The 20,821-nt window shown below is 34.0% G+C and overlaps 1 protein-coding gene across 11 annotated transcripts in view; it reads right to left on the reverse strand.

The window, feature by feature from the left end:
* Positions 1 to 20,821, reverse strand: part of LCORL (ligand dependent nuclear receptor corepressor like) — a 164,193-nt gene that overhangs the window by 107,982 nt on the left and 35,390 nt on the right. For all 11 annotated transcript variants that reach the window (XM_072620357.1, XM_072620351.1, XM_072620348.1 and 8 more), the window contains exon 2: positions 5,726 to 5,791. In XM_072620357.1, the coding sequence (XP_072476458.1) occupies positions 5,726 to 5,791 (66 nt within the window). The remainder of the gene's footprint in view (positions 1 to 5,725; positions 5,792 to 20,821) is intronic.

Consider the following 20,821-nt stretch of genomic DNA (forward strand, 5'->3'; position numbering starts at 1 on the left):
TCGTGGCATTGAAATTTAACATCATGTCAAATTTTACCTACTGCAAAAACAGCAACATTAAGACATATAATCTGATATAATATGAATATGGTGGATTTGGAGTCAGAAAACTCAAGTTTGCTTTCTTTCACAGTATAACCTTGGACAAATCATTTAACCTCACCCAACCTCACTTTCCTTACCCACAAAATGAGAGTTGGAGTAATGACTGACCTTAGGATCTCTTTTCCCAGCCCTTACTCCAAAATCCTATGACAAATTTAATTGGAAAAAACATAAAACTATAATACCTGATATCACTTAAAATGAACCCATACTCAAAAATTTCAATAATGTTTCAATGAATTGTCAACAATTAACAAAGAACAGTGAAACCATCTAAGGAAACTACAATCTGGTTGACAAACAAGTAGCATTTAACAAGTCCCTGTGAATCTTTAGGTCATTATCATTCCAATAAAGGTAATTTCTTATTATGAAGTTATAATAATAAATCAAATAATCTGACTAGAAGTAATTTCATAAGAAAATCATTTGCACATCTGTTTTTGCTTTAAAAAATTGTATGTGTATATATATATAAACACATACACATATACACACATATATGCACACATACCTACATCCCATTTATAAACTTGTCCTTTACACTCAGTGATTGCAAAATACATTTCACTTAACTGTCCACATTACAAACAAGCACACAACTATTTCACAGGATGCACAAAATCTTATTAGCTTGATACAAGGGAAAAGAGCATTAGGTCTAGAGAGCCGTAAGTTCAGGGTTCAAAATACCCATCTCACATGATACTTAAAATGTTTGGGCCTTATATGTAAAATGAAAGGAATTTAGCTAAATACCCACTCAGGTCCCTTTTAAGCTATAAATCTTTGATCCTATGATACAATCACATTAACCAGTATCTCTTAACCTACTTCCTTTTACTGTCTTCATATCAACATGCTAATAGAATCCAAAAATGGTATGTCTAGTAGATAGTTTCCTGAACTTCCAAAGATTAAACTCCAAGGGAATCAAGAGGGGAAAATTGAAGTGGATGGCATAATAAATTTCCAGTACAGAACCTGACTACATGGGCTTGTGCTAACTTTTATGGGTGTATTCATTTTCACTGCTGCAATAAAATGAAAACTGGTTTTGTAAACATAAGACCCAGGTTCAACTCTTGGCTTAGACACTTTTTAGTTATGTGACTAAGGGCAATTAACTGTAACTGATCCTCAGTTTTCTTTTTAAAAGGGGGATTATAACAGGAGATTCTTATAAGGAATGAACACCATAAATTCTAAATTCTCACTTTATTTCTTATATACAAGATTAAAGAGTGCTAATTCAAGTCTTTTATCTATTGTTAGCCTATCAACCTCAATAAAAGCTGGTCTTGTTCCGACACCATATTTTATAGCTGAAAACATTTTCATCTAATCTAAAGTTGTATGATTTAGTTAATAGGGTAATTCATTCACCTTTAAAATAAAGGTGAAAAAAAACAAACAGCTGAAGATTAATAAGCAGCATATAGAAAAGAAAAGCTTATACTACTTTTCTCTTTCCTTTGTTGTTATGCAGCTGTTTCAATCATGTCTGAATCTTCCTGACCCCATTTGGGATTTTATTGGCAAAGATACTAGAATGGTTTGCCGTTTTCCTCTCCAGCTCATTTTACAAATGAGGAAACTGAGGTAAACAGTTAAGTGAAATGCTTAGGGTCACAGCTACTTAGTAAACTGTAGCTGGGGCATATCTGAATCTAGCTCCTCTTGATTCCAGGCCCAGCGCTCTATCTATTGTGCCACCTATTTGCCCAAGTTTCCTTTAGTAGGAAACTTAAAGATGTAAGCAGACTACCAGGCTATAATTACAAGGGCAAGTTAACCAGGCCTAATGATTAAGGTTAAGAGTGTTAGCAAAAAAATCTTTAAAAACCCATTATTAAGTCAAATATATCAAATGGTTAAATTGTACTCTTCCAAAAAACCCCACGTGTCCAAATTTAGGGTAAGAGAAATTTGGTTCTGCAAGTGAGGATGAAGGCACTATTACATGAGGTGAGGAAGATATGGGTAAAACTTCACTTAAAACTTTTTAACTGGTGCCTCTCCCTCCTTAATCTACCTTCCATATAGCTAGAAATAATATTTCCAAAGCACAGGTTCCCTGCTTAAAAAATTCTACCCAAAGGACTTTCTAGCTGCTAGTTCCTGGTCTCCATTACCTTGCAGAATTGCTCCAGGCCTGATATGCACTCCTTCATCTCAGCCTCAGAATCTTTGGTTATCAACCAACAAGCACTTACTAAGCTCCTATGTCAATAGTAGGCAATACAGACAAAAATCAGTCCTTTCCAATTTACATTCTACCAGAGGGCACAATGTGTATAGGTACATATAGTTTGTACATACATGGATATACAGAATATCTGTGTGTATGCATGCATGTATGCATGTACAGAAGGCCATAGCAAGTTGGGGGTTCGGAGGGACAAGGAATTCATAAAGGATTCACCTAAAAGTTGGTACTTGAATTGGAATCTGAAAGAAACTAGGGTTTCTAAGAGGAGGAGGTGTCTCCTTTAAGCTCAGCTGTGGGCTATCTTTATCTCCTTCCCAATTACATTTTACATACTTTATACACTTTGCATTTACTTAAATGCTAAAAGCAGTTTCCATCAAATAGAATGTAAGTTTATCAAGGGTAGGGACTGTTTCATTTTTGTCTTTGTATCCCCAGTACCCAGTGACGAACACATTGTAGTTGCTTAATAAAAATTTGGTTAAGTGATTAAAAGTGAGTTATTAAAAACACTTTGTGACATCTGGGGAATTTCTGGGCCTATATGTAAGAAGAATAACTAGGTCAATATTTACTTGGGGTTTTTTTAAGCTATTTTTTAAAGTTTGGTTTGTTTTCTATGTCTAGCATGGAGCTGAAAGCTCCTCTTGATAGAAATGCAAAGGCTCTTTCGAGAATCACTCAGATTCTGAGGGAGGAGTCCCACAGTCAGAAATGGAAAACAGGCTATAAACAAGAATAAATGAGGAAAGTTGAAATGGGGTGGAGGTGGTGATGGTAGGGTTGTGAACAGAGAAGATAACTTCTATAACAATAAAAAAAAAATCTCTATCTTACATTAAAAGGTTAAAACTCAAAGGCACTTTTCCGAGTCACTCAAATTCAGCAACAACTCTTTGTCCCATATGTTATAGAGAAGTCCCAAACTTAAAACAGATTTTCTTCTAAAAGTTAGTTTGTTAAATCCCTTGTTTGGGATCTGGAACACATTTTTCTATGGAAACAATGTTATAAGCTTGCCTACAAAAGCCTATTTAATGCAAATGTAACAAATGGTGTATATTAGAAATAAAATAATGAAATATTGTTTTAAAGAAAATTAGTTTCCCCTCAATGTGACTGCTAGTTCTTAAAAGGAGTTTTAGAAGACAAAGAAATACATAATTACATTTGTCAGGTATTTATAAGTCCTTTCTAATAGTTTTAGAGGTTGATGGCACTTATGCTTTTATTATGTCCAATTTCACCTCTAAATTTGATGGCTTTATTTTTCTTGAAATATAAGAATAACTCACGGTAATAATTATGGTCTTTCAAAAATGATAAAAAGGAGGGGAATGAAAGGGATAATGAAAGAGGAAAAGGACAAAAATCAAAGGACTTCATATGTCTAAGGGTCCTGACAAATCTCCTAGTTCAACCCCTTCATTCTACAGGTGAGAAAATTGAGGCCCAAGTCCTCTGATTCCAAATCAAATATTTCCTCATGTGCAAGGCATTAGGTAGAAAGCAAAAAATAGATGCTTGTATGTGGACAAAGTCTGAGGCAGAATTAATTAAGTTATACTTCGTGAGAGGAATATGTAACAATATAATCAAACTTACACCATAACTAATAGTAATAAGAGCATAACCATTTTTCTGGTACTGGTTTGCTGTTATTGGTCTACATTATTTCTTAATGGGTTTGCCATTTTTTCTTATATTCCTCATATTTATCAATTTTAATTGTGTTATAGAATTGTGTCATAAAATGTAACATAGAGAGTCTGTATGGAATAGTGGATGCAGAGCTGACTTTGGGGGTCAAGAAGATCTAGGTTTAAGTTCCAGTTCAGAGATATTTGTTCTGTGACCCTGGGTAAGCTATTTAACTTCTCGTTCCAGGCAATTCTCTCAGATTATAAATAACTGAAGGATTTACCTCTACCAGCGTAGACTGGCTTTCTTTACCAGAAATCCTCATGATCAATGAAGTCAAAGGTTCAAACAAACAAAAATTTTTTTTACATGATATTTTTTATCATATATTCAATCACTGCCCTTTGCTGGGCATTTAGATTGCCTCCAGATTTTTTTGGTGTGGTAGGGGTGGGGAGGGTGTACATCACACATAATGCTGAAGAGAATTTTAGTTTTTAAAAATATCACTTTTAGAGTATATTTCACATGATGAAATCATTGGGTTAAATGATATGCTTATTTTACTAACTTTCAGTGTTTAGTGTGGTTTTATTGTGCCCTGTGACCTTGGGCAAATCAACTTAAATTTAGTGGCATTCAATTTCTTCATCTTCAAATGAGGAAATAGGATAAGATTGTCTCTGGAGACCTTTCCACCACCTTTAGATATTTGATCCTATAAATGCCCAAAGTAGGAGTACTTAAAGTCCTTGTTTAAAAACAAAACAAAAAAACCTAGTCTGAAGGGAAACAATCTGCTTAATCAATGGTGTTTAACCAACCAAACTTTCTGTTATCTCCTGCTTGCAGATCCTAAGCTATTATTTGGAGAATAAGCCCTAACAGCTCAGAATAGTCAAACAGCGGTGGACATTAATAGGGAAACATTTCATTTACAACTCCTCGGAATTAACAATATTTTTAAAAATTCTGAAAGATGAGGTCATAAATTAGGGTACAATGAAGAGTTTATGAATGTCTTCTCTGTTGCAGTTTAACCTGTCTTTTTGCTAAATAAACAAGGCTAAGGATGAATTCTAGTTAAAAAAGTAAAGAATATTAGCTAAACCACTAATCTTAGAGCATTATCACATCAAATCTTTCTCACGAAGAGTAAGAACATAAGTAATTCTCTTAATATTCCAGTGAGATGTGGCAAACAAGGGAAATAAAGTTTTAAAAATGTTTAAAAACTAAATTTAAGCTTCCATACTAAATTAATCAGGGAGGAAGCAATAGAAAAATTAAATTTACTAAATTCTAATCTAATGTTCTTTCTACAAAAGTAAAGCTTTGAAGATTAGTAAAGACTTTTCATTCTTCTGATGTAGAACATCCTTTCATAAAAAGACCTGAAGAATAGTTATTATATGAGGATATGATGAAGTTAGAGAGCTTCTAAAAATTTAATCCATTATTATCAACAGCATACACTTTCATGCCTACAATTGTTTCTCACCCCCCCCAAAAAATATAAAAACTAGAAAAGTCAGATCCAGAAATTAAAATATTCTTGCAGTCAACTACTTAAAAGAAGTTCATTTAATTTAATCAATATACAACCTAAGAACAAGTTTTCATTTGGTTCTGCCCAATTTTGCAGTATAGCAGAATGGGAAACAAACCACAATGGGAATATGACATATAGAAAATGAAAGCCAAAAGAGCATTTAATTTATGTTATTTTAATTAAAAATATTAAAAGAAATGAAGAAAAAATATTACCTTCAAATAAACTGAGGTCTCTTCGTAGCCTTGGTCCATAAAGCCCTTCTAAAATACTTTCAAAACCTATTTTTTTTAAAGAAAAAAAAAGTACATTAAGTGCTGGAAACATTTAATTAAAAAAAAAAACACACCAACAAAACTACCAAAGATTTTTTAAATATGGAAACAATAGAATAGCTATAGTTTAGCATACAATGTGAATATTATTCTTTTTCTTAGAATTAAATGATTGCCACCAATCACAATTTACTAAATCACAGTTATAACCCAGCCTAAACTGCTTGGCTATCACAGGGGTTTTTAACCTGGAGTCCAAGAACCCCAGGGAATCTATGAAATTGGATGAGAAAAAAATTACATCTTTATTTTCACAGTAAAATTTCTCAGTATCTCAGTAAATATCTCAGTAAAATTTAGCATTTCCTTTAATTATTTAAAAAGATTGAGAAGTGGTCCACAGGTTGCACCAAAATGCCAAAGGAGTCAAATGCCAAAGAAGTCTATGATCTAAAAAAGTTAAGAGCCCTCTAGACTATAAATTGACAAGTCAGAAGAGGCAATTTATTAAAAAAAAACAACCAAAAACAAAAACCAAAAAAGTGAATCTTTCAAACTCTACATATTTAAACTACTGATAAAAAATACTGAAAAAAGTTTTTGCAAGAAGTTGAACAAACACAGTACTAAAATATTAATTTTTAAAATAAATTTGTACAAAATTGTAGCAGGGAAGAACTAGAAAAATGATAGTTCTACATGCCTTTTTATAAAAAGCACAGTTACTTTTTGCAAGAAGGTCCTCTAAACCTTAATTACAGAAATCAAAAAGTAAAATGATTTGCTTGAATCTTTACTGTGAATTTGGACTCATTTTTATGGCAATTCAAGTAAGTTTGCACTTAGGCATGGCCACTGAAAACCTCAGAGTAAGATATACTTAAAATGATTAGTTTTTAGTAACAATAATCTTGATTTGGAAACTTAACAGTTATTCTACTTTTCAACAATGAATGTTAAAAAGCAATATATATATGCATATATATTTTAAAAGCTATTGCACTGTTTGTTTCTGGAAATATTTTGACTCACTGACAAACTTAGGATTTCCCACCTCAAATTGCATTACCATGGACAATGTAAAATAGCTAAATTCTTTATTGCATCCTGTTCCACATTTTGTAATTTTAGCATAGCATAGTGGCTCAAGGGTGAGGGATTTGGAACCAATACGTGGGAAGCAGAGAGCTGGTAAAAGGAAGAATAGAACTCAGAAAAGAAGAAGAGGCAGTTTAAATTTATAGGTTTTATTAAAAGTTTATGAGCTTGTAAAATCTTGCTATGGATTCAATCATGAGACAGTAGTGGGGAACAATGAACTAAATTTGCACATTCAAAGAAGGCAGTCAGGATGATGAGGAATCTCCAACAATACATGGAAGAATAACTGAAGGAACTGGGAATGTTTAAGCTAGAAAAGAGAAGACCAAGAGGAAAATTATGATAAGCTATCTGCTAATATCTGATCAGTTGCCATGAAGAAGGAGTAGATTTGTTCAGCATAATTCCCAGGGGACAAAAGGAGTACCAATGAGTAAGAAGGTTACAAGGAGGCTGGTTTTAGATGGTTAAGTTACAGTTTTCTAATACAAGCTGCCCCAAAAGTGAACATTCAAGTAGGGGCTGGATGAGCAAACGGTCAAAGTGTTTAAAAGGAACTTCTTAATTGGGTAGGAGTTTGGCTTACAAATTCACTTTGCTATGACCAATATTCAATTAACAGAGTACCAGCACAGTAAAATCATCTTCTGAGATTTCTTCTATGATAGCATGGATAAGACAATTTACACCCTAACATAATACAGGCCACTGAACTTAATTTCTGACAAATCTTTGGTTAAGACCAAAGAGAGAAGACAGAAAAGAATAACTAATTAGTTGGTTACTCTTAATATTTCACTAAAATACCATCTCCTTGAAAATATGCAATGATTTAAATTTAAAAGCTATATAGGCAATCTGTAAGTTAATATACCCTTAATGCGGAGACAAATAGAAGTGGAAGGAAAAGAGTACAGTAGGACATCAGTCAAAAACACTAAAAATGCATATCATTAATGTTAAAATCCAAATAAAGCCCTTTTCCTCAAAAAGCTCAAGTTTATAAGGTAGATAAATCCAATCTCAAAGACATATATATACACAACCAACTAAATTATTCAAGCTAGTAAGAGGAATACGACATAGATCATTAAAAAGTAAATACCCCCCTCACACAGTCTCAATATACACTGGTACTTAAGTCTTAGAATACATTAATTTTTTTGGTATTCCAGAAGAACCCTGTATGAGAGTTATAGCATAAGACATTTATCTAATATACAGTGGTTCTATTAGATGTTCTGGCATTTATAAAAACTTCTATATGGTCTCATCATTTTGTCATGAGATCTGAGGCAATATGAGTTGAGAAGGGGTGGTCTGAGTTAAAAAACCCATACTGCTATATTTAAGATGTTAAGAATCATACCATCATCTCAGACTTTAGTCAAACAAGTCCAAAAATGAGCAGCTCATCCCTTTGTTTTACAAGTTTTACCACGAACCATAAAACAGAAGAGTGTCAAACAAAAAATTTCATTCCCATCTGCTTAAATTAGGTTAATAAGAACATGAAAACCAAATTTAACATAGCTAATCTCCTGTGGATGAGTTGTATCTAATTATAAAATTATACATATACAGGAAAGAATTGATCTGAGATCTTTCAGTACACCCTAAAATGCCTCTATTTCTTGTCTTTTGTACCTACCTTGTTAAGGCTTGAGTGATTCTGCTAGTTTCATTTCCTTTCATGTAAGAAACTATACCCATCACTTGTTACAAAATTCAGCTCAAAATTCACATCCTCCAAGGTGTCTTTTATGACCAGTCCTACCCTGACTACTTCTATCACAATCCCACTGTACTTATGCATATAGGCTTAAAAAATAAACAAACTCCACAATCCTTCCCTCTCCTCACATAAATAAACAAACAAATACTGTTGGCTATAGCAAAAGGGACAAAAGGAATTGTAATAATCATGATTTTTAGTTAATTGAAAGTGATATTAACAGTTCAATATTATACTATATATGGGATCATGGTGGAGGAAGTGGAGAAGAGGTGAGAAGGAGAGGCAAAGGGAAAAAAAAACTTTGGCCCAAGAAAGTGATTATAAAAATACAACTTTGAGATAGCTTATGAAGTTATGACAACGCCAGCAGCTCACATTTAAATATCACTTTAAGGTTTGCAAAGCACTTAAACCTCAATTGATCCTTACATCAACTCTGAGAGGTAGGTGCTATTACAACCCTAATTTAAGGATAAGGAAACTCAGAGTGAAAGAGGTTAAAGTGACTTGCGTAGGGTCACGTAGCTATTAAAAGTGTCTGAAGTAGAACTCAAACCCAGATCTTCCTCACTCTTCAAAGCTTCAAAGCTTTATCCACTATACCACACCAATCACTTAGCTAGCTAGCTATGGGAAAACAACACAGGATGAAGGAATCATAAGTTCACAAATTTAGAAATGGAAGGCTAAGTTTAGTTCATTTGGCTCAATACTTTCATTTTACAGATGAGGAAACTGAAGTTTTGAAAGGCTGAATGATTTACATTCATACTTTAAAATAAACAGTATAGCCAAAATTTGAACTCAGGTCCTCTTGTCATTTTTCCTTTGACTTTACCACATGATAAAGATAGATAATTTGGGAATAAGATGGGAAGAAAGATGGTAAGAAACTAGGAACTTTATCCTATCTGAACAGAGATTTTAAAAAAAGACAATTCAAAAGGTTAATTCTGCTTTTTAATCAGTGACAAGTTAAAGGTTCAAATACGCTTGCTTATCAAATTAGCAAATGACAGGAAATTAAGAGACACATAACATCAGATTACAGTTATGATTCAAAATGACCTCAACCAACTAATAAAATAAAATTTAATAAGGATGAATGTAAACTTCTCTCTTAGGTTAAAAAAACGTCAATTTTACAAGTACAAAATAAAAAGAGGAATGGCTAGTTCTAGGTTCTACATTTTAGGAATGGGCCAACAGAAGGAAACCAGGATAGTGAAAGGTCTTGACTTATGACACATAGAGATCAGCTGATGGAACTAGAGACGTTTAGACTAAAAAAGAAGAATATAATTGGCCTTCAAATATTTGAAGGGCTTACAAATAAGGCAATAGATTTGCCCCACCTGGACCAGAGATCAAACATGGGGGAGAGGAGCTTTCCTGTGGGGAAAACCTTTTTAACATTAGGGCTATTATTAAAAAGGACAATGGGCTTCCTCAGAATGATTACAACTGATATTTGTATAGTGCTTTAAAATCTGCAGATAATGGCACTAGGGGTCTTTAGGGCATGATGTACTATTCAGCAAGGTAATGTTAAAAGATGTTTAATTAGATACAGGTTGGGTTAGATGGCTTCTGCGGTTGCTTCCAATTTTGGCATCCTGGTCATCAATTAGTTAAAGAAAAAGCTCAAAATTAAGACTACATTATTAGAAAGGAAAAAAGAAGAGATTTACTCTGAGTGGCTAATTACAGCAGTCTCAAACATTTAAGAATACCTTAACTGTGAAAACTATAAGATGGATAAAAGACATTATCATCCCTCCAAACCCCCAACTCACCATCCCCAGGAGTTTATCCAACACAAAACAACTTCAGCAAAGCCAGAAAAGGGTAGGAAATTGCCTCAACCAATAAATGCTATATCCTCTTACAAAACAATTTAAAGTCCAAACACATTGGCTGACATTACAGAAAAAGATGACTATGAGAAGCATCACTTCAGGAAGCAGCAAAAAGTTGGAGGTACAAAAGCATTTTGCAGAAATTTTGGTCTGAGACTCAACCAATTGAGAACCATGGACAACAAATAGATGCAAAATGGCCATGATTTGCCAGTGTATTTCTATAGCAATTTATTCTCATTACTGATACCTAGAGAATTACTAAAATCAGACTCTTGAAATACTTTGGCACCTAAATGTGCTACATATACACACATACATACATGGGTGCATGTGTGTGTGTGTGTGTGTGTGTGTGTGCGTACAGATGTAAAAATGTGATTTAGGAAGATGAAGTCTTCTTAGGGCTGGGTCTGGCCAAGGATATACACAGAAGAGATTCCATGCTGAAGGTGACAACCTTAAGAGTAATCAGAGATCAGTTTTTAAGATTCAAAAGGGAAGATGATAACAAAATAGAAAAAATCAGAGGGAATTGTTTTGTCTCTCTTTCCCCAAAGGTGAACAGTCAGACTGAGAAGAGGGGCTGGAGGAAGAGGAATAAAGGGAGAGGAGGGAAAGAGAAAAAGAGGGAAGACGTAGAAGGAAGAGAATAAAAATAAAGAGAGGGGAAAGGTGGAAAGAGATAAAAGAAGAGGTAGAGACAAAGGAAGGGAATGAGAAAGGAAGAGGGGAGAAACAAAATTACTATTGATATGGGGGCAGGAAGAAAAACTAACTATACAAAAAAAGTAGAATGAGCTCCTTTGGGAGCAGCAAGTTCCTTTGCATTGGAAGTCTTCAAGCAAAGGGTAGATAGTATAATAACCTCACAGGTATACTGAACGGAGAATATTTAAATATGAATTGGACTTAAATAGCCATCCAGTTTTATTTCAACCATAAAATTCTGTGACTGTGACAAAGTACATCTTAGAACACTGAAAAAACTAGTGGATATGACTGCTGAGACATAAGAAGAAACTTTCAAAAAAGGAAAATATGGATGTGAAGACTCTTCTGAATTTGATTCTCTGCAGAATTATAGTACATACTACACAGAGAACATACCTTCTCAAAGCTTTTTTTTGTTAAAGAACATGGCAGTATAACATCTAGTATGTATTAAAGGGTAGGTTTGCTAGCATTTAGAAAAGGAAGCTGTGATAACTAAGAAATCAGTATGGGGTTTACTAGGAACAGGCTACTGTGGTCCAGGATACTGGTGAAATTGAGAAGGGAGAGAGTTAACCCCTTCACTCCCCCACTGATGTGAGCAAAGAAGTTAAGATGTAGACATGAGAATTTGAGTTAACTTTCCCTCAGGTAGACTGGTCTGAGACTAAGCTGTTGGTCTTTTTTTTTGTCAAGAAGATAAAAGTAGCTTTTAGGGCTTTGTCAGGGAGTTCTTGAAACCTAAGGGAAACTGCTTTGATTGCTGACAGCTTTTAATTTTCTTCACAATGACTTTTTACTTGACACTTTCAAGACTGCCTAGCAGAGAATATTAGAATGTTTAGTAAAGAGAATGTTTATTTAAACTCTGGGTGATCCATTGTACTTTGTGCACTTTGATTAGGGCACAGATGACAAATGATTTTTTTGGAAAGTTAATAGATTTGTAGATCAGGCAAATTTTACAGACATGGTATACTTCAATTTTACCAAGGTAAATGACAAAGTTTCTCATGAGATCCTTGTGAACAAAGTAGGGAAATGTAAGCTAGAAGATAACAGAAACTTGGCTGAATGACTAGGCTCTACAGTTGACATCAATGTATCACCTAGGTATCTAACAATGTATCATTTATGTGACATTGGATTCAACAATTTTATCAGTCACTTGGAAAAGATGACATGCTTATTTAGCATGCCGAGGAGATGAATCTGAGAGAATAACACGCTGGACACCCATATCGGACTGAAAAAGTCTTAAAAGGTTAAAATTAATGTTATATCTAGTAAGATGAAATTTAGTAGAAAATAAATGCAAAGTGCTATGCTTCTGCTTAAAAAAAATCAAATGTGCAAATAAAGAATAGCTAAGGCATAGCTAAATATAACAATCTATGTGACAAAGATTTAAGGATTTTAACAGCTATAAGCTCAATGAATTAATAACATTACATGGCAACCAAAAAAAGCTAACAATCTTATATTTCATTCTTAAATATGACAATGGATCAGCAACATTAAAGTAATAGGAGAAATGCTGCATTTCCCTTCCTGATTTCTATCCTGGTTTGCCCAAATCAGACATAGGTTCTTGGGCCTCCTACGCTGTTGCAGGACGAAAAATTTGGTTAAAAAGAAGAGAGACTAGTTCTTCCCAGTCAAAGCACCCATCTAACTCTATAGCCAGTTCATTAGCCAGGGCAAAAGAGAGAAGAGCACTTTTTTTTTTTTTAAGAGAACAGTACTCTCAGCTGGGAAAAACTCTAGCATATTCCAGAGTTGCCATCAACCCTGTAAGAGACTGAATCATCATTTCCTTCTTCCTTGAGGGATAGGACAGGTAAATTTCCATGGATTCATGAGAACTCTGACTTATATCTGATCATTTAAAGACAAGGAGAAAAACAAAGCTATGAATGGATCAGAACCATTCAATAGCTGGAGCAATTAACTGCACTTTTCTATTCAATTATGTGAGGTGGATAAAGATGATAAGGTTTCAGAGACGAATTACTAAAAGTACTACATGTGAGAGCTAGAGTGAATATTTTAGATGAGTAGCTAAGCAAGAGTGAAGATGAATTCAATATGGAGATGGTGCCATATCCTTCAAAGAATTTGTCAAGGTTTTGGAAAAAACATATGTAGAACAGAAAATGAGCACTTGATTTCTACACTAGTAGTTCTGGGATCAAAATGTTCCTAACTAGCATTTAAGAAGTGGAACTTCAGTTTTTCTTCCCTCTCTTTTCAAGTCTTTTTCTCCTAAAGCACTGCCATTACTGCATGACAAAGCTCGATTATGTTCTACTAGCTCAAAATTAACTGATATTAGAAGAGGGACCCTAAAGAATGATGCACCTACTCCTCTCCTGTTCTTTTCTATTTTCCTTCCAGTTCTTCATCTATCAATATTACCTTTCTCTTTTGTGCTGCTGACAATTTCAAAATCAATCTGAGAAAGTGAAGGAGCTAGCAAAGTTCCTCCATTAGATGGAGACTCCCATGCTCTTCCTTCTCCCTCGCTATGCCTATTGTACTCTCACATCTCTGATTTGTCAGGGTTTATAAAGTCAGTGAGGTGGTTTGAGTATTTTTAACTACCTTAACTACCTCTTAACTAGGACTCTGGGATGTTTCCTCCCCACTAGATTTTGGGTCACCAACACTTTCCTAGAAGAATGTGACCATACTTGGGCTACATTGTTGTATAGGGAAAGGCTGTAGGATAAGAGGCATCCTTCCTGAAAGCTAGTGGTGAGGTTGAGAAGTGGAGGGTAAAGTCCTCTAGGCCAATTCACCTATCATTTCTGACTCACTACACACAAATACTCTTGCTAATACGGTATTTATTTACCCTTTAGAAACTAGACTTCTACTTGAAAGCATGCTCGATTTTTGGGCACTATTATTCTGGGATGGCTCCTCTGGAAATACGTGAGATTTCTTATAACTTCTTGAAAAGTGAAGTTTTGTGCCTTCTAAGATTTCCCACATTGACACCTGCAACATAGTTCTGACATTTTGGATTTAAAAATGTTCAAGTAGGCAATTCAGGAAGTGCCTAATTTATCCTAGACCAAGAGATTTTAAGATTGACCCGTGTATCTTGAAATTCTTTTTTAAATTGATACTTGGAAATGTTTCCATTGAGATTCATATTGAACTAATGTTATATTCTTAAAGAAATTAATGTTATTGCAAAGTCTTCTGGGTAATTAGCTAACTCCTCATGCATACCACAGATGATTTTTTAGGAACAAGGAGTCTGACTGAGCATATCCTGAGGTGGTTTTGTAGGCTTTTGGAAAAGTTAGAGTAACTTCTCTGCCAAAGTTAGCTTAATTAAGATATTCCTGAATCAGGCTGTACTGTGTTAACTTTTGTATGAGTTGATTCATTTCTGCATGTGCATTCGACTGGCTTTTCCTGGCATCATTGTTTGCTTGCTTATTTATAACAGAAGACTATGTTATAAGTGTGCAAGTGATGCCTTGGGAAAATGCTTTGATAACCTATCCTAAATCAGAGCACCAGCTGAAAAACTGGGCTGGTGAATCTGGGTCTACAAATGCAAATTGCTTACTACTCTCAGATAGTTAATAAGTATCAGTCATGATCTGGTAGAGAGGTGGCTTTTAAAGTTCTTAAGGAAAAAATACATCTTTCCCCATCAGCAGTACAGCAAACAATCCAAAGTTATAGCTTACTGTTTTACTAAAATTTTATTAATTCATCTACCAATAAACATTTGTGATTAAAATCGGGGGAAAAAAGCCAGTGAAGATTATAATTATTCATTCCCTATTATCCTATGCAATTTTTGTCCATGTCCTCTCATAAATTCCCAATGGAGCATCTATTCAATTTGCCAGTAGGCCTTTCTCTAGGTTTTTTTATATTCTGTGGATTATCAATACAGCACTCAGAACCATTTGTATTCTCTTGCTCTCTTACCTAATGCAATTTGTCTCCTTTTGTGACTACATATTTACTGCCACTTCAAGAAAAATGTGCCAAGAATTAAGATGATAATGCAGCTGTACTCAATCTATCCAATAGCTGGATTTGGGGAATAATATGTTTACTTCTAGGCATTTTAGGAAGAATTTTGACAAAATAAAATTACTCCAAATAAGGGCAATTGATCCTATAAGATGTTCGGTGGGTGACCTGGGTATGTTAAAAGATTTAAGGAAAAGTTAAGAAAAGAGAAGAGTTCATGAAAACTGTCTTCAAATTATGTAGAAAAGTAATTAGATTGTTTTATTAGGTCCCCATATGTAGAATAATAAGTTTAAGTTGTTGAAAGATAAATTTAAGCTTGCTATAATAAAAGACTTAGCAATTGTAATAGGCTAAAGTTGTAGAAAGACAAGCTTGCTATGATAAAAAGAAACTTAGCAATTGTAACTGTCCAAAAGTGGGGAACAACTGGCTACCTTGAGAAGTGATGACTTATCTCCTGTCTCCATGCTTTTATACTGGTTTTACATTCTCCATTCCTGAAATGTTCTCTATCCTTACTTCTGCACCACCTAGTTTTCCTGGCTTTCTTCAAAACTTACCTCAAATGGAATCTTCTGGAGGAGGCCTCTTCTGGTCCTCACAGCTGTTGAGGCCTTCCCCTTTGGCATTACCTCAAATATATACTACATCTTGTACGTACCTAGTTATTTATACGTTGTCTCCACCATTCGAATGTAAGCTCTTTGAGGTCAAGGGCTATTTTTTTGCCTTTCTTTGTGTTTCCATCATTCAGTATAGTTCCTGGCTTATAAATGTGTAATAAATATTTGTTGATTTGACTATGTGAGATGCCTATTGTTGGGCATTTTCAAGCAGCGAGTGATTGGATGACCACTTGCTGGGGGCACTGTATATGGGATACCAGTTCAGGAATATGCTAGAGTAGGTTACACCTTTGAGTTCCCTTCCAACTGCAAGATTCTGAGATTTTCTTCTCAAATATTCAAAGAGCTGCTTCATAAAAAAGCAAATAACCATCCTGTGTGATTCCAGTGGAGAGACTGGTACCAATATTTACAAATTTAAAAGGAAGGTTGATTTTGGCTCAATATAAGTAGAGATGTCTAAAAATAGAATGGGCTGCCACCTTGAAACAGAGTTTGCACATCTACTTATCAAGGATACTTTAAGTAAGGGTTGGACAAAAAAACAATCTATTCATAATTTGGAGATATATACATACATATGTATTCAAGTATAAATATGTGTATGTATAAATGTACAGATAAAAGTATCTATACATACACATATGTGGTCAAGGACATATAAACTACTTTTTCTTATTTCAAATGTTTCAAAGATTCATGATTCAATTTGTGTGGATATTCCCCCTTCACTGACAAATTGCAATCTATCCATAACTTAGTAAATGGGTCAGGCAAAATAACAGGGAAAACGATTTATCTCCTGATGGTCAAACTTCTTGTGATGGGTCTCTATGGGAAGCCACTATGACCATCAGATGCAACCTATCAAAGGAAAAATTTTTGAAACCTTTTCAAAATTTGGGAGAACATATTAGAATATGCATTTCACTGACAAAGCCTCCCAAGAAGTCACTTTAAGAAGCCACAGAAATAGAACTGTAATAAGGGTTGCTCTGTTTTACTTTCCTATATTCATGAACTGAACAATAAAAAGTTGTTATGGACTATAATTTAAATTAGGCAAACAATGATTAAGCTGCACTTCCTTATATTGGGGTCAGATTTTTGTTCCATTTATTTAGGAATGACTCACAAATATTTCATGCAATTTGTAGCTTCTTGGGTATTATTGTTATTATTATTGCTATGCACAAGTGTAATTGATTTGTTGCACATATATTGTTGGCTTATTTTATAGCCTACAACTTTGCCAATGCTAATAAATATTTCAGTATCTTTGCCAATTCTCTAGGATTTTACAAGTAAACTATTAAGTCATCAGCAAAAGGGATAGCTTTTAAAAATCTCTTCCTTACCCATTTTTATTCTATTGTCTTACTGGTATTGAAAACATTTCTAGTATTACATCAAGTAATACAAAAAAGAGCTGATTTCTTTGCTTCACTCTGATATTTACTCGAATATTTCCATGACGTAGATTATTATGTACTACTACACTGCTAAACTGACAGTTTACAACAGGTTTGACTTTGATTTTCTCAAAGTCCTAACATGGGCATTTTAAAAAATGTGTTATACTTTTAAAAAATTTCCAATTAATTTTTTTTTTTAAATTCTGAACTTAAAAGCCAAATAAGATAAGCATTTCTAAACACAAAACATACCAAAAAACAGAAGACTGAAAATAGTCATGAAGGTATATCACATACACCTCCATTAAAGTATATGAAAATTCTATACATTATTTTCAAAATTGTTTTGATGGTTTGTTACTAAGCATCCTTCTGTTCCCTTTTGTATAGTTTTCCAAGTTTTGATAACCCATTGACTTTTTAAAATTTCAGTAATAATTTTGATGTTCTCACATACTCTCTGCCTCCCCTCCCCACAACTGCTTCAACAGGAATTGAAAACTGAAAACCTTTATAATCAAGTAAATACAGTCAGGCAAAACAAATTCCTATATTGGATATGTCTAAAAACATGCCCCATTCTTCACCTAGAGCCTATCACATGTTTCTCAGAAGGGAGGTAGCACATTTCATTATTTCTTCTCTAAAATTGTGGTTGTTTACTGTATTGACCAGAATTCCTAAGCTATTCAAAGCTATTTTTCTTTGAAACGTTGTCACTGAAAATTGCTCTCTGGGTTCCGCTCACTTCCCAGGTTATCTGAATCAGCCCCTGTTGTCATTTTTGTTAGTGACACAACACTCTACTATATTCACAAGCCATAAAAATTTTAGCAGTTCTCCAACTGATGAGCATTCCCCTTACTAAGTATCCAGTTCTTTGACACTAAATAAAGAGCTACTACAAATAATTTTTGCATAGGAAGACCCTTTTTTTAAAATCACTTTGGGATATAGTCCTCATAAGAGTGATGTCAGAGAGTATACAAAGTATAATGACCTCTTAGATCTAATTCCAAATTGTTTTCCATAATGCAAGGACCAACTCATAATTATACCAACACTATGTTAGTGTGCCTGTTTTCCAATAACTTTTCTTTTCCTTTTCCAGCATCTTTTTTGTGGAGGCCAAGAGTCTGAGTTAAAGAGCTTATTTAATTTGCATTGCTCTAAGAGATTTGGAGTTTTTTTTTCAAAGGCAAATTCAAACACATTGATTTCTTCACTTGACTACCAGTTCATATCCTTAAACCATCTACCCAATGGAGAATGATTCTTATTCTTATACAACTGAATCACTTCCTTATATATACTAGAAATGAGACCTAGCAAAGGAAATTTGGTGCAAAGATCCCCCTCCCCCATTAACTGTATACCTTTTAATCTTCACTGCATTATTTTTCTTGATACATTTTAATTTTATGTAATCAAAATTGCCCATTTTATCTTCAGTGATCCTATATCTTGTCTGGTCATAAACTCTTCCTCTATCCAAAAATATAACAGGTACTTCCTTCCTTGTTCCTCTAATGTATTATATCAAAGTCATGTATATAATTTCTACCAGATGCTTATGTATTGTAAGAAGTTTTTGTCAAATACTGAATTTCTGCTCCAAAGATTGGATTTATCAAACACTGTGCTTGTTTGCTTCTATATGATATGTACCTAATCTGTCCCACTGCTCTATGGTTTCTTAAACTAGTAGTAAATCCTTTTGATGATTAATGCTGTGTAGTATAGCTTCCTATTCCACTTTCCACCCCCTTCATTATTTCCCATGATATTCTTAACATTTTCTTCCTCCAAATGAATTAGGGGTTTTCCCCCTCCTTAATTCTGTACATTCTTTTGGCAGTACATTTATTTATTTATTTTAGAAGGATCCACATTATCCTCTGACACTGTGTAATTTAGGTATACTCATTTTTATAGTCACTGGAACAGATCAAACCTGAATAATTAGTTCTTCCTTTTGTAACTGAAGTTTCACAGTTATATTCAAATAATTCCTTGCTAAATTCTGATAAGTAGACTCCTAAGTGTTTTATATATTCTGCAGTTATTTTAAAAGTCAATTGCTTCCTGGTGGGCTTCATTAATAATATACAAAAAGGTTTAAAATTTGTGTGTTTATTTTCTAATCGGCTACTTTACTGAAATTATTGTTTCAATTAATTGTAAACTGACTCAAGCGTTCTCATATTGATAGATCATATTGGCAAAAAAAAAAAAAGAACAACCCTTTGCTTATGCTTATTTTCTTATTTTCTCAATTTTTTTTTTGTATTTTGTGATGATCTGTTATCCAAGTACTAGCCATCATTCAACCAGGTGATCTGTGAATTCCTTACCCATAGCTACTCCCAAATACAATTTGCTAAGATGTGAAAGGAGTAATATGAATTGGTGTAAGAAAAAATAAAACATATTGTATATCCTTGAAGTTAATTTGAAGATCAATAACTGTATTGAATGAAGTTTTAAGAAGCATTTCTAGCATTAGTAACACTTATACCATACATAAAAATGGCTGGTTATATATTATCTTCCTATCCAATTTCCATCAGGCTAGATAAAAATGATACAAATTCCACATCACCATTCTTCCCCCTTGGGGGAAGTCATCATCTACTCCAACATAATACATATCTGAACAAATCTCCCCTCTACAATATCTATTTTTCTACCTTGGTGAACTTGGACATTTTGCCTCTCTGAAAAATTCACTTCCCTTAACTATAAAGTGAAGGGGTTGGACTAGATGATTCTTAAGTGCTTCTCCTCAAATACTTCCAGTGACAGATTGAAGGATGCTTCCCAAAGGAGTCCATTTTACTTTGGAGACAAGTTATAAATGCTATGAAGTTTTTCTTTAAGTTGAGCTAACTTTCTACAATTATACATGTTGTTCAATTCCACTTTTGGAGGCCAAGCAGAAAAAGTTTAATTCCTTTTCCACATGTCATCCCTCCAAACAATATTGCATAGTTTTCTTACATCATCTCTTAAAGACTTAAAGTTCCAATCCCTTCAACCAATTCACACATGACGTAGTTTCAAAATCCTGTTTCTCAAAGTATTCTGGACCTAGAGTGTGTTTATGTCACTCCTAAAATGTTTTAAACACAACAATAATACTGATGTTGTCCTAACAGAGTAGAGTACAGAAGGACCATTTACCTTCCTTGTTCTAAATACCCAAAGAATGAAAAAAAGAGTTGGAAGGACCATCAGTAGCACCTAGTTCAACCAATCATAAAAGGAATCTCCATTATAAAGTACCTATCAAGTGATAGACTTCTGTGAATTCAGCTCACCTCTGCTTTACGTTTTTTTGTTATTTTTTTTTTTTTGGTAGTTATAGCTCAGTGTTGACTCATAATGAACTTGTATTATCCCAGGTCTTTAAAGAAACAAAATAAATTTATTTCTAAAATCGTAAGATCTCAGACTTGGACATTCCTCTTGATTTCAGGCATTTTCACTGGCTGACCTCCATGCTTAAAAATCTCTCGCTCCTAATCTCTACATTCTTGTTTCCCCCTCAAGCCTCAGTTAAAATCTCACCTCTG

The sequence above is a fragment of the Notamacropus eugenii genome, chromosome 6, assembly GCF_028372415.1.
Source record: "Notamacropus eugenii isolate mMacEug1 chromosome 6, mMacEug1.pri_v2, whole genome shotgun sequence".
Taxonomy (NCBI): Eukaryota; Metazoa; Chordata; class Mammalia; order Diprotodontia; family Macropodidae; genus Notamacropus; species Notamacropus eugenii.